Source organism: Hydra vulgaris, chromosome 13 (assembly GCF_038396675.1).
Source record: "Hydra vulgaris chromosome 13, alternate assembly HydraT2T_AEP".
NCBI lineage: Eukaryota > Metazoa > Cnidaria > Hydrozoa > Anthoathecata > Hydridae > Hydra > Hydra vulgaris.
In genome coordinates, this window is record NC_088932.1 from 58,847,501 (window position 1) to 58,863,225 (window position 15,725).

The 15,725-nt window shown below is 25.9% G+C and overlaps 1 protein-coding gene across 9 annotated transcripts in view; it reads left to right on the forward strand.

Annotated features, from left to right (window-relative positions):
- The window catches only part of LOC100205887 (uncharacterized), a 17,663-nt gene extending 2,329 nt beyond the window's left edge, over positions 1-15,334 (forward strand). For 3 of the 9 annotated variants that reach the window (XM_065815061.1, XM_065815060.1, XM_065815062.1), the window contains 9 exons: positions 1,911-2,122; positions 4,578-5,067; positions 5,289-5,673; positions 5,826-5,994; positions 8,875-9,145; positions 10,055-10,285; positions 10,379-10,633; positions 14,260-14,445; positions 14,525-15,334. In XM_065815061.1, coding sequence (XP_065671133.1) covers positions 4,588-5,067; positions 5,289-5,673; positions 5,826-5,994; positions 8,875-9,145; positions 10,055-10,285; positions 10,379-10,633; positions 14,260-14,445; positions 14,525-14,971 — 2,424 coding nt within the window. In that variant the 5' untranslated portion in view covers positions 1,911-2,122; positions 4,578-4,587 and the 3' untranslated portion in view covers positions 14,972-15,334. Of the gene's footprint in view, positions 1-1,910; positions 2,123-2,342; positions 2,441-3,411; positions 3,578-3,835; positions 3,932-4,050; positions 4,169-4,577; positions 5,068-5,288; positions 5,674-5,825; positions 5,995-8,874; positions 9,146-10,054; positions 10,286-10,378; positions 10,634-14,259; positions 14,446-14,524 lie in introns of those variants that run through there. The other 6 variants (XM_065815065.1, XM_065815064.1, XM_065815067.1 and 3 more) reach the window with 5 other exon arrangements.
- Positions 15,335-15,725: the final 391 nt, after the last annotated feature.

A 15,725-nucleotide genomic window follows, 5' to 3' on the forward strand; every position in this document is an offset into this window, starting at 1 on the left:
TGGATATTTTCCACATGATGTTGTTCGATATTAGTGCAAAAACTGATAAAGATTATATGACCAATTATCCATCCAAATAGTTAATTTATTCAGTAGTAATAACATCATTAATACAGCATTTTTTTATAGTTATAAAGTTTGCACATTCCTCTGGTAGTTGAAAGTAAATAGCATTAGTTTTCCATTTTGAACTCTGAAGTATTACATTTCCAGATTGATCTAGGAAAGGATATATAATGTTAGTAACTTTCCATTTGCTGGCTTTCATGTACAAGTTTTTCAACTTAAAGTTGATCCACTGATAATTAGTTTTTTCTCTACTTTATGATAATCCCAAAGGTTTTCTTTATCCATTTCTTTATCCATTTCTTTTATATAACTCTTGTTATCTACAATAGCACCATCCTTATCATTTCATATATCAAATCAAATTTTTATATTCTGAATAAACTTGATACATCAAGAGCAAGTAATAAATACAAATACAAAGTAAACACATTCAATAATAAAATAATAGGGATAGTAATTAGCAGGCATCAGGGGGAGTAAATGAACGCTAGAGCGGAGTAAAGCTAAAATCAACACGGCGAGCAATAGGAGCTGCTGCTTCTTACGAGAGCTTTTAGTTTAGTGCACAAGCTATCTGTTTATTTATATAAAAGTTGCTTATTAAATACAAAATTTACTTTTATACTAGTTACTAGCATACGTTTGTAACGTTAATGTTACACATAACAAGAGTCATTTATTGCCCTGTGAAAAAATTCTTTGGATGTAAAAAATTTTTAACTTTACAAAAACCGTCCCTGTTTATTATCCAATGAATTAAATTTTTTTGGCTTTGCGTTTTTCATTTTAGTTACAATAATAATTAAACTTTTGATAAAAAAAAAATACTTTTGCGAGAGCTGTAAGTTGCTCCTGTAAAGTGTTTTAGGGGAGTGTAGGCAAGAACAAGAGCTAAAGCTCTCACTTCCTGTCAAGGCCTGGTAATTAGAATAGAATTAGGAGTAATGCAACGGTCAATATTGTCAATATTTCTTTCACTATCATTCCACATTTTTTTGATTGTTAATCCTAATATCTTTTTTATCATAATCTTTTTCATCTTTTTTTTCCATCAGTGTCCATGTTTTACCATCACAGTGTCCTTGTTTTACCATCACAGTGTCCATGTTTTACCATCACAGTGTCCTTGTTTTTCATCACATTGTTCTTGTTTTGTTTGTTTTTTTTTAGATTATTCACCTCCTCAAGGCCCGAGGGGGGCCACTACAGTCAAGGAGGATACTCATTTTTTTTTTTTTTTTTCTTTTTAATATTTTTTTTTTTTTTTAGTCGTTATTCGTGGTGCAACCCTCTCTCAACTCTTTAACTCCGAAACACGAACCTTGCCAAGCAAGGCCGCTGCGCGGAGAAACTAAGTTGAGCGCGGTACTTCCAGGGACGTGGTAGGAGTCGAACTCCGAACCTTTCGCTTACAAAGCGAGCGCTCTTACCACTACACCACTGCCGCATTTTTCATCACATTCTCCTTGTTTTTATCACATGTCCTTGTTTTTCATTACAATGTCCTTGTTTTTTCATCACATTGTCTTTGTTTTTCATCACAGTGTCTTATTTTTCCTAGTTTTTTTTAATTTTTAAATAATGTTGCTTTTATTTCTTTATTGTTGTTTGGATAAATTTGTCAAAACTAATTATTTATTTATTAAATTTAGATTATAAGTTTATAAATATTAAAATATTTATTAAATTTAGATTATAAGTTTTAGTATTTTTAAATTTAATTTTTTAACTTTTATAACAAGAAATGTTTTTAAAGCAAGATCTGTCAAATAAATGTTGTGTTTGGAAAAAAAAAAAATTGGTAATTGTTTCAATTTTTTAATGCTTTTTTATTTATATAGAGCCTAAATAATGGAGGATGATCAAATTTTGAATGCTGGAAGGTGATCAAATTTTGAATGATGAAAGATGATCAGATTTTAAAAAAACAGAAAATGAACTCATTTTGATTTGTAGAAGATGATTCAAAGTTTAAGAGTTGTTTAATATGAAGAAACTTAAAATAAAAAAGAAACAAATAAAATCAACTGAAAGTAAGAAAATGTTCTCCCTGGTATGTTTTAAAATTTTGTTTTATGAATTGCTTATTTAAAAGAACATGAATGCTAACTCTTCTTTAATTAAAAAATTTTTTGCCTGGTTGAATTTTTTAGCAATAATCACGAATTTTTAAGAAAATAAAGTTTAAGTAGTAGTGATTTGTTTCTGTTAGCAACATAAAAATATTTTTCTGTTTACAACAGAAATATTTCTGAGTGATTTGTTTTGTTAGCAATGTAAAAATATTTCTATTAGCAATGTGGTTTCTGTTACTGCTATGTAATAACCATAATGTACAAGTTGTACATAATAATATGTGGTATCCATAATGGTATATTATTCTTTCTTCTTTTTTTTTTACTCAATATTTTATTACTTTTTTAGTATCTGTCTCTATTATTGGTTATAAGTATAATCAGGTTAGCCACTGCAAATTTAAACAAATTATCTTTTGAAATAAAAGTATATAACAAGTTTAGGCATAAAATTATATATTGGTTTTTTTTTTAAATGCTCATTTAGAAATCTCTTTTGAATATGGACATATGGGTACTGACAAGTCATTTATTCATTGATTAGTTATTTTTTTACATGTAATTTCTTTGAAACAAGTAATTTCTTTGAAACAAAAATTAAAGAGCTGAGTTGTTCAAAAACATCAAAAATCTTATATATCATGCATAAAAAAAACTTCAATTTTTTGACTTATTTTTGATTATAATTTTTTACTATTACTTTTAAATGTTTTTGGCTCTCATTTTTAACTATTATTTTTAGCTATTTCTTTTTGCTTTTATTAAACATAATAATCAAAAGTAATAGTCATATATAATAAATTATTAGATTTTTTGTTATATATAAATTATTAAAAATCTCATATGTTGTAGATTTAAAGTCTCATTACTGAAAAGTTCATTACATCAATTTTTAAAGTTATTATTTTGAAATTCTGTTGCAATTGACATTGTTAATAATAGTGTTGGCGTGACTCATTTGGTTAATGGTGACATGATTTGATTATTTATGTTTACAAGTGGTCATAACACACGTCATGTAAATATACATAACCTTAATAGTAATAATAATTTCAGTTAATTTTTTTTGCAAGTATTTTTTACTTATTTACTTAATTTAATCTACAGTCTATCTTTTATACGCTTTTCTTTCAAAAATTAATTTTTTGTTAAGGTTTTGTATTGTAGTGACCTCTAATGACTTGTGTATGAACTTTTGACAACTTGGTTTGCATCAATGTTTACTTTAAAGATGACATTGTTATTAGGATTATAAATATTTGTTGAAAAAGTGAAATGATTTTTGGCTTTCAATACAACTTCAAATTAGTTACTAATAAATATCTAAGTCTTGGTATGCCATGACTTAACCTTTACTTTAAATTTTGTTAAGCATGTTGTATATTTATTAATCAAGAATATTTGATAAAATTATTTAGTTTAAACTTAATTAGGTAATAATAATAATAATTAAATTTAAATCATCTATTTAAATCACATAATTTTTTATTCTTCATTTAATACTCTTAAACATGGATTATGTTTTAATTCACCAAAAAACAAACTCTTTTAGACATCAGGATATGTCAAATCCTTTTATATCTTATAGGATGTAATTCATTTATTTAAAATAAATAATTAAAAAACATTTTATTCATAAAATCATTTCTGCTTTTTCCATTTTTATTTTTTATTTTTTCAAATTAAATATTAAATTTTTTTTTTTCAAATATTGAATAAGTTTTCATTTTAATTCCTGTTATTTTTCTTTTCTTTTTTTTTTTTTAAATTCATTCAAGAGCTTCCAGGTAAAAACATTTTTTATTGAAAATGTTATCTTTGATGGTCCATAAACATTAAATTAAACATCAAGTGTTTTTTTAAGATGTTTGTAATTATTAAACTTAGGAACAATACCTATTTATAAATAGTTCAATCAAAATATTTAAACAAACAAATGACATTTACATAAAATTTACAAAATAAACAAACTTTAACTGAGAATAAAGTTTTAACTTACTGTTATAAGCAAGTTTTGGCTTAAGGTTTTTTTAAGCATTTTTCAAGTTTTTTTTAAATCTTATACTTTAGTTATACTTTATGTTATGCAGAAATTTATTTTTTTTATGATTTTTATTTAGTAATATTTTATTTTATTTATGTTTGCACTCATACTTTTTATTATATATTTTATTATGTTGTTATATATTTACTATATAATGTATACTATTTTAAAATCCTCAAGTTTCACAAGTGAATTTGAGTCTAGTTTCAAGATTACTTTTTCAGCTTGAAAACATTCTCTTTTTTATACTTTTAAAATTTACTTTGCATGCTTTAAAGTTTTTGTAAATTTAAAAATTGTTTTAAAGATTTATAAATATGTAATTTTGATAAAAAACAATTTTAATTAAATATTTATTGAATATTCAGAAAATTTCTTTTATTATTTAGATAACCAGAAATGGTTAAGTTTTCAAAGCGATCTATTTCTCGTAACGAAATAATAAAATCTGATGATGAAAATGTTGAACTAAGCATTCTAACAAAACAGTTTAAACCATTATTAAAAGAAAAGCAAAATGTTTTGTTTATAGTCATTTCGTTACTTCTTCTAATAGTTGGCATTGTTTTAATAATATTAGCAAAAACTAAATTGAATCAGTGTGAACCTTTAAAAGACACTTCAACAACAACATTTACCAAATTAAAAACATTTGATCCTTGTGAGTATTCCCAAGAGGCTAAACGAATAAATCTTGGAGATTTTTTGTTCAAAGTTCGCGATCAATATCACAATGTTTTTCCTGAAGAAACTGCATGGCACCCAAATCTTTCTGAAGAGATGCTTGTTCAAAAATTTAAAATGTACGACCCTCGTCCAGAAAATGTAAAAAAAGTGACTGACACTGCATACTCACTTTTAAATGAAGCAAAAAGTTTAGTGAGTTTTTTTTTTTTTTTTAATCTTTATATTATAAGGTAAAATCAATTTCTTTTACAATTAAATACTTATGTTAATATTTCTTTGATTGTTATTGTTAGCAAACTTTTTATATTATTTCTTGGATTTTTATAGTTAGCCAAAAACCAAATCTTTCGCTCTTAAAACAGAAAAAAATTCAAATTATTAAAATTGAGAGTAATACATTTTTTTGTTTTTAGAACCCAGACCTCTCACTTTTAAAACCTAGAGAGCACAAATCATACTTGAGAGTAAGACATTTTTTGGAAAATATTTTTGCAAATCCAAATCTTAATTATTATTTCGGATTGTGGATGTTGGGACCATCCTCATTCTGTACTGAACCTATTTGTCACATTGGATACAGTTTGTATAATGCTGTTGGCTCCATGATACCTTCAGATGAAAAAGGGATTGAACTAGTGATACTACATTTAAAGCAGTTCAACCAGACAGTTTATCAGTATATTGATGTTTTAAGAATGGGAATTGAAAGAGGCATGGTTCGAACGCTAATTGAATGTCAAGCAGGAATAGATGCAATCAAAGTAAATCACATTAATATAAGTCAAAACGGTGCCACTGGTATGTTTTCAATATCGCTTTGTTATTTATGTTTTCACATTAATTTTTGTGTGATTATCAATAACATGTTTGATCACATGACTATTCAGGTCATTTAATTGTATTTTTTTTTTAATTTTAATCACTCTCTTGATAATTTGTATTTTATTTAGGCATTGTGAGAGAATGGTATGTTTCTAAATTTTATACACCAAGTTTTTATTACAATATCTCAAATGAATTAACAAAGAAGTACATTGAAAAGCACAAGAAGAACGTAACTGAGTATATACAAGAGGCTGTTCAAGTATATGTTGGCAATTCGTTAAAGATTTTACTTGAGTTTGATTTTATTATTTCATATCTATTTTCACTTTATTTTTTTATTTCATATTTTGTTTTGTTATCTCATATTTTTTTCAAATGATTTTTTTTTATTGTTTCATTTCTTAAGATAGATTTTTTCGATTCATTATTTAAACAATGAATCTATCTAAAGACAAACAAGCCATTTATAAAAAATATTTTTGAAGAATACCTGGGAAAAAAAGTTAGACTTGTTCCATTTCTCACTTTAATCTAAGCAGAAAATATATCTTTATGTTAAAACTATTTTGTTATTGTGATATGTTGATATAGAAACAAAAGAAATATTGAAGTGATATAAAGCCTAGACATCATGTTTAAAGTTTTTTATAATCAATTTAAAAAAGAAGAATAATCTATACATTATAAATAATTTTAAATTTTACAGTTTAAAACTCATCCAACAGTTAAAAGTATTTTATATTTTCCGAAATCAATTTGGAACCTTTTTTTATTTTATTTTTTTTAATTTTAAAAAAGAAGTAAATTTCAATATCAGAAGTAATCCTGAATCTAATGTTCCTGCAAATTCAGTATAACCTAGTACCTTTTGTACCTAGTACCTTTTGATTTTAAGTTCAAATCAATTAACTGAAATAAATTTTTATTAAATTAAAAATGAAATTTATTTTTTTTGGTTAAAATAAATATTAATTACAATAACAGTTTCAAAACAATTAATAGTATTTATGTTGTTTATTATTTTTTTATTTATCTGTTACCAAGTTATAATTTCTTTATAATTTTCTATTAAAGACATAGTAACAACTAATTATATAGTATGCCATGTTATGCATATAAATACTTAATATAACCCCTCATAGCTCTTCAGTTTGTTTTGCTGAGCTTATTCATATTTTTATCAGTTGACAGAATAAAATTCACATTTTTTACAAATTAAAGAAATTATACACGTTTTTATAAACTATAAATAATATTTTTTATAAAAAACATATTTTTGACATGTTATAGGCTAAAAACATGTTTATAGCCTATAAGTTTAAATAAAATGTTGTTTAAACATAAAAGTTTCATACAATAAACACTTTAAATTTAAAATGCTATGCAATCTAAAAAAAATAAAAATGCCCATACAAGGTATTTCAAAAATGCCTATACAAGGTATTTCAAAAAAAAATTAATTTAATAATTTTTAATAGCAAATCTTGCTATTGATACTTTAATAAATTTAGGACCATAAAATAAAACTTTTTTTATTAATAATCTCTTCCAAGTTGATTAGACCAATTAGTTAAGGTGTGACGCTATAGAGTTTAAGGCATTTAAATAACTTCTCCTTGAAGCCATATCACACACAGTACAATCCCAAGTTCAAGCCAATTTACACACAGTGCAGTTCTAAATTCAAGCCAAATACACCCAGTTCAAGTTCAAGTTAAAACCAAATACACACAGTTCAAGTTCAAGTTGAGTTACACTCAGTTCAATTAGTTATCTGTAGACATTTCTAGAAAAAACATTTCTGTCCATACAGAATACAGGTTTGAAGAAAATCTATTTTTTCCAAAGCCTGTTCAAAAAATGCACATTATGAGTTAAATTTACTATACATTATAAGAATTTTAAATATTTACTTTTTATTAATAATAAAAAAAAGCTCCATTGTTATCCCTTCAACATAATCTTTCTAATTCTTCACACAGGATTTTAGCTTCAGCAATAGACTTCTTCAGTTTTTAAATGATTTTTCGACTAGGCTTTTTGTCTTTTTGACTTTTTTTGTCTTTTTGTCTTTTTGAAATGTCTTTTCGACTAGGCTTTTTGTCACCATTGTGAAATACAAGATTTAATTCAGATATTTAGAGTCTGCATGACAATAAGTGATTTTTTTCTCTACATAACATTAAGTACGTTTGTTCTCTGCATAACAATAAGTGATTTTGCTTTTTGCTTGACAATAAGTGCTTTTGTTCTCTGCATGGCAATAAGTGCTTTTGTTCTCTACTTTTTTTATAGTTTACACACACCATCCAACAAGATTTGTATTTGTTGTGTCAAATGAAAGAAGTTCAATTTAATTTAAAAGTCTTATCTAAAATGATTTTAATATCTATAGCTTGAAATATTGTTATTCCATCCATGACAGAAATTATCCCGATAAACTGGGCAGGCTCCAATTCAATTGAGTGTACAATACTTTAACATAAAACTATTTTTCCCAATAAACTAATATATAAATGGATATGGTTTAATGCTGGAGTAATCCTTTATAATCAGTATTCCAGCTTTAAGCCAAACTTTTTTTAAAAGATTAGTACATAAGAACCACAACTCAAAGGACCACAATTCTCTAACTACATTTACTGTTTTGACAAGATCTAGTGTCTTCTATAATGAATGTAGTTTAGAGCATGTCATCCAATTGGCAATCTAAACAAAAATATTTAAGCTTGCTCCACATACAATTTTAGTTTTTTGGTAAGATAAAAAAATAATTCTAGCAAGATAATTTGTTTAATATACACACCTGAAACCTAAGTGCATAAAATAAGGCTCTATGGTATTTCAAATTTAAAAAAGGCCATAATAAACATGTTTCCTACTTTTCTCAAGTTTTTTTTTTTTTCTTATCTTTTTTAATCAAACCTAAAATATTGTTAACTATCAATAAACATTCAAAAGTAATTTTGTAATCAAGATGATTTTAAACAAAACAAATCTTGATTCTAAGATGGTTTTTGATTGATGATTGAAGATGCTTGATTTCAAGATGGTTTTTGAATGATGATTCAAAATCTTGTAATCAAAATCATTCAAAAGTCATCTTGTGATCAAGATGATTTTAGAACGATTTTTTATGATGTTAGTTTATGATAAGTTTAAAATAATTTTTAGTTACTTGGAATTTGATCATTATTTATACTGTCGTCCTGACAACGTAGGTGGTGCTGGACTTTCTGCACTACCATTGAGTTTTATTTATTACAATGGTTCATTGACATCTAATAAAACAATTAAATATTTACCTTTTTGCAATGAAGAAAAATGCATTCTAAATGGTAGTAAAGCATATGAACAAGTTATTGGTTACTACACTACAAAAGATATTCATCCAACTGAAGTAAACAAGCTAGGATGGGAAAATTTAAACCGTCTTTATCCTCAGGTATTGTTATTACCTGTAATTAATTTTGTCAAAGTGTGACCTTTTTTTTTTGATGCATGTTGATACACAATTGCATATGGTTTGTGATTAAATAAGGTAATTGGCTTGATGTAAAAATTGCAGACAATTTATTTCATTGGGTTTTTAAATGCAGTGAAATGAATTATGCTCAAAATTTTTTGTGTAGAGTTCAAATATAACTTTTATTAAATTTTTTTAATTTTGTGTGTGTGTATTAGGGTGTTGACTTATATCAATGAATATTTTTTTCTTTAAAAGTATATCAACCTGGGTTTCAAAAGAACCAGAACTTTATGGTGATTTCGAAAAAAATATTGCAAACAAAATGTCATATAAACGACCTTTTAAATTTTTAGTTAAAAATTTTTTTTTTTTTTTGTATATAAAGTTTAAGCAAATCATTTTTATTTGAAACCATTATTATTTTAAAAATCTCTATGAAATTCTGGTTATTTTGAGACCCATGTTGATATACTTTTTAAGAAAAAAATATTCAATGATGGGTGACCTTTTTCAAAAATTAGATAAAACCAATGACTTTTCAGTTAATTTAAAACCAAAGTTCATCTGTTTTTATAAAGGAATATCCTAATGTGTATGTTCAAATTGTGTTAGTGTATTATACAAAAAAAATGTTATTAAAGGACAAAGTAATATACTCACGTAAAATTTAACAAATATTTTAGCAAAAATGAATTTATTTTTTACATTAAGTTTGTTTTTATGTTTTTAGGTTTATGTTTTTAGGTTTATGTTTTTAGGTTTATGTTTTTAGGTTTATGTTTTTAGGTTTATGTTTTTAGGTTTATGTTTTTAGGTTTATGTTTTTAGATTTATGTTTTTAGGTTTATGTTTTTAGATTTTGTGTTTTTAGGTTTATGTTTTTAGGTTATTGAAATTGCAACAAAAGAAACAAATGAAATAAACAGCACTTTAGCAGTTGAAAAGTTCAAGATATTGTTAAAAAATTTATCTCTAAGTTTCTTTCATGATGAGCCACTTCCAGAAAATGAGACTCGTGGAGATGCCTTTAGAAACTGTGCAACAGCTGCAACTGCTGAAATAAATTGTCCAACAAGATGGAAAGCTATGATGAAGTGGTTTGAATTTGCTCAGATGGTAGTAGATTTTTTTCAATATTATTACTCAGGAATAGTTTTATTGGGTAAGTCTTTAAATTAATAAAAAATTTATTTTGAAATTTTTTTTTAGACTATGAGTATTCATGATCCAAACACAGTTGACTTTTTTTATTTTACTGGAGATCGACATAGCACCCCAAATTGCCCGGTAAAGCTTCAAATAGATTTTAATCCATCACAAGGCGCTCAAAGTTATGACAGTAGTGATGGAAATTGCACTTTTCCATGTCGTTATAACATTCCTTTTTTTCTTGAAAACCTTGGTCCAAAATTTTCTGAATATTCTGTTAATGCTCATGAAGCAAGGCCTGGACATCACACTCAGGTAACTTTTGTGTTTTTCCCATCTTTAGTGTAAACCTGCATTTTTCAATAATTACCTGATGCTAATTTAAATTTATTAGTAATACCTATGGACAGTAATACCTATAGATAAGTGACTTCTTATTTGTAAAAAAATTAAATAATCGCATTCGCTATCTTTCTATGCTCTTGTGTAACAGCATACATATTTGATTTGAAACCATGTTTTAGCCTCCTGACCCTTTATTTCTTTTTCCTTTTGTGTTAAAACTTTGCCTTTTTTTTTGCTTTTTTTTTGTTTTTGATTTTGTTTTTTTGTTGTTGTTTTTTTTCTGTTTTGTTGTACAAATTAGGTTGGGACTAGTTGAGCAATTTTTAAATGAGTTATTTAACATCATTTTTACATAAATAATGGCGAAAAAAACGGAAAAATGTTTCAGAATGTATTTTTATTTTAGTTTTCATATAAAAAAAATTATTTATTTTTAATTAAATCATGCTTTCTGACATTATCCGCTAAGTTTGGTAGTAAACTCTGTACTCAATTTTAACTTTATTAAAACAATAGTTTAAATAATTAAACTTAAAGCATAATTTTGTATGAACTTTATTAAACCTGATCTTAAAACATAATTTTGTATGAACTTTGAATGAATGAATGCGTGTCCAATATTCTTGTTGACAGGACCTTTCAAAATACTCTGAAAATTTTTGATAGGGTAACATTCTGGCAAGTTTGCAGGGTTTCTGCTTTCTCAATATTTGCATTTTTGTTTAGGTATATTAGGTATAAATTGGGCCACTATTTTAATGATACCTATCAATGAATGGAAGAAGTCTCTTCTTAATGCTTTGTTTATATAGGTTTCTTGATTTATTGTCCACTGGGAACAAAATAGATATTATTTTCAGAAATACTATTTTCCGAAAAGCAATCCATAGAAATATTTTTTTTTTAACTTTTGTTTTGTTTGGTATTCAACTGTAGATGGAGTAGATTTTACATTGCTGATATAAAATATATCATTTTCATTGATATTGGAATGATTTAATGTGAAAGAAGACTCATCATCAATGATTGGCTCTCAGCACTTTTATCCTGTACATATTATTATAGATAAATTTCTGTAATTTAAATTGTAAGCTTATATTTCTGTAATTTAAATTGAATTCATACACAGCTTTACTAATCTTTTCTTATTTTAAATTTCTTATAAGAAATTTATTAACTAGAATAAAAAATTCTAAATTACTTTCCTTTTTGTTTTACCTTATATTTTAAGTTTTTAAGTAATTGAAGTTTAATGGAGTTTTGTCTTATATTTTAGAGGAGTTCTGTTCCTTTATATCCAGTTCCTTTTTTCAGTTGTGTAAAAAAATATTTTCTACTGCATAAAATATATATTCTATTGCATAAAATGAAGGCTCAAAGTTTTCATCTCTACACTTCCAATATATCTTATCTCTGCATTTTTAATATATTATATTGCCATTTAAATTTGCAGGAAAAGCGGAATAGTATCGAAAATTAACTATTCGAAAAAATGATTAATATCGAAAAATAACTGACTGAAACCCATTTTAGTGATTAAGATCGAAAATGTGATTTTCAGATTAATATCGAAAAGTTTTTATATCGAAGTTCACAAATGTGGAACAATATCGAAATCAATAAAAATGGAATAAGATCGAAAACTCATTTTAATGATTAACATCAAAAATATAATTTTTTGATCACACTTTTTTTTATTTTTTATAAAAAGCTAGTACTAGGAGAAAATCTTAAGAAACTTTTAATACTAAGTCACTTTTCAATAAGAAACTTATTTAAGAGTTCGATGAATATTTTTAACTTTTCACCTAAATATCGCATCAACTTTACACGATGTTAGCATTATCTACAGTACAGCATTTTAAATGAACAGTTTAATTTGCATGCACAATAAACAGTCTAATTTGCACGTGCAATGAAATTCAATTCGATTTAAAACTTGAAATTTAATAAACTTTTAAGAAACTCAATATTCCCAAATGTTGTTAGAGAACTTATCAATATAATAAGTTTGCACACCAAAAGCACTGTTTAAAAAATAGTCACAGTCTCAATTGTTTCATTTCTCAATCAATTACTATCAATTTTTATAACTGAAGCAGTTTTTATTATATACAGAATGTTCCTATTCTTTAATGAATGTTCTTAACAATTTTCTATTGTATACCATTTTTGAAAAGTTTGAACTTTTTAGATTTTTTTAGTTCAAAGTTCAGAGTATTCTGTATAATTCATATACAGAATACTCTGAACATATTTTAATATTTGATGAATACATTTCATCAAATATTAAACAGTTATCTTGCAACATTTTGCGCCAATATTGAGTATACACTGAAAATAATGCATATCTATCAGTATTTTCTAATTTTTTTTATTTTTATTGTTATTTTTTTTTTAAATTTTCTTAATTTTTTTTAAGTTCTTCAAAAACCAAACCAAACAGATTCTGCATGATTTTGTAAGTAGGAAAGTGGTCCGACATAAATATGTAGTCCATTTTTATAACTATTACAAAACGTTATGTAAAGATTATAGACAACTTGTAAAATATTTTCTTTTAAGCACTCAGCAACTTGTATAATAAACTTAATAACTTCTGGTATGGAAATTTTATTAAATAACATTTTGTAAAATACAATATGATAATTAATTTTTAACATTTGGTAGCTACATACCATACCAACAATGTATTTAAAATTGTGTGCTCAATATTTTTTTACAATGTTAAACATTCTGGAACAGAATGACCAGATGGCTACATGTAATAGTAATTTTTCCATGGTATTTGGAGGTAGAGTGGATATTTTTATAATCTTTTATCAAAAAGGATCTTTTAGCATGCCTTTCTCGTTTTATTAATCAGGATTTTTTAATTAGCTTTTTTAATTGCTTTATTAGGCAGTATTTTTTATCCTGCTCTCCTTGTTTATAAGTATTTTTTTCTTGAAATTTTTTTGTACATATAACAGATGACTTAGTTGGCATATAGTTTTGCATATTTAAAAATAACTTTATCCTTTAAACTTTTTATGGTTCGTAAGTCTTTATTGATTTTGACTAAAAATTTTGTAACTTTTTATGGTTTGGTGACATTAAATGTAAATAAAATCAAAACATCTTGTTTTAAATCGTTTTATAAATAGCCAACAACACAACATTCAATACTTTTTGTTCTACTAATAGAACTTTTAGTTTATATTGTATAAATTATACAATTATATTTTAGTTTATATTGTATAAATTATACAGTATAATTTCTAAACTTTAATTCAAAACCGCAAAATACTGGCCTTATAATTATTCTGGTTTTGGAATTTTCGAACCTATTCCTTGTTTCACATTTTTGATATTATTCCGGAAAGTCCTTTTTCGAGATTAATCAGTTTGGCTGTTTTCGATACTGTTACTACTACCCTATTTGCATATATTTGCATGTATTCATTTTACATATCTACTTTTTATTATGACCTAAGTAATAATATTATAAAATTAAGTCATTTACTATAATTTAAGCTATTAATGCATGCTTATTAACATGTCGTTACCATAGTAATTAAAATCTTGCAGTTAACATCATATTATTGCAATTATAGGTGCAAGGGTTAAACGAACATTTTCGCGATAAATGTAATGGTCCTGAATCATGGCTCGATGACAAAACATATTATACAGCATTCACAGAAGGTTGGGGCCTTTATGCCGAAAATCCTCTTATCGCACAAGACACTAATATTTATGACGATAATTTAATGCAAAAATATGGCATGTTAAAATGGCAGGTGCAATCTTTTACATTTATTGAGTTTTTTTTTTTTTACGTATTCTATCTAAAATTTATTGATTTATTTTTCTTTTAAGATATGGCGTGCACTACGTCTTATAGTAGACACAGGTATTCATTACAATGGCATGAGCCGAATCGAAGCTTTAGAATTATTTTCAAAATATGCATGGGACGATAGTGATCTTACAGCAAAAGAGGTAACACGCTACCAAAGTAATTTTGGCCAGGCTGTCGCCTATATGATTGGACAACTTGACATTTGGTCTTTGCGAAACATGACTGAAGAAAAATTAGGAACTAAACTGTATGATATAAAGGAATTTCATCTTCAAGTTCTTTCTCAAGGATCTTCTCCATTGCAGTATCTTCACAGTTATATAAATAAATACATTGAGTGCAAACAGGACCCTGAGCGAGAATACTGTGATATAGTGTTAAATCCTACACTTGCAAATGGTAACATTCGATCTTTTGCTAGAAATGAAAACATTAGGTGGCCTCAGCAGAGACATTATATTTGAAAAATAATTGATAAAATTGTTTTGTTATAAGTTTGAATGATCAAGTCTAATTTGCGAAGTTGAATATAGTGAAGACGTTTAAAACTAAGCAAAAGGAAAAACTTTCTGACGAAACATTTCTTGCTGTTTTTTTTTTTTTTTTTCGGCCGGCATTTTATCCTGTCAATTTTTTGAAACGACTATTTTGCAGATGAATCATAGAGAACGATTATTTATGGCAACAAATCGAATAATACTAATAATCGAATAATACTAGCAAATGTAAATAAACTTATTGTGTTTAACTTTGTCCTTTTTTTACACTGTCTAAACATTTTGTTTTTTGGAAAGTTATTAATGCATCCATTACACTTTTTGGAAAAAGAATTCGTTCCATAACCCCCGCCCCTCTGTTATTTATGTGTCTAATTTGACACAATCAGGAACTTCTAAAAAATTTACTCGTATAGGTGATCTTTGTTGCTGTTGTTGTAGTTTTTTACCAAAATCTTAGGTTTTTTTGTATCATCAGGGGTTTCTTGATACAGCCTAGTTAGTAAATACATTAATTAATACAGTCTAGTTTAAAAGTCAATACACTAGTTAACCCATTATCTCTTCTATTTTTTTTTATAAAGTTGTTGCTTAAATGTCTTTGAATGGTATCGTTTTGAAATTCGCCGGCGCCGCTTATGACTTTACTTAAACGTTCTTTTTAATTTTTTTATTCAAGCTGGTTATTCTTGTATTATTATAACATCGCTATTCCATCTTA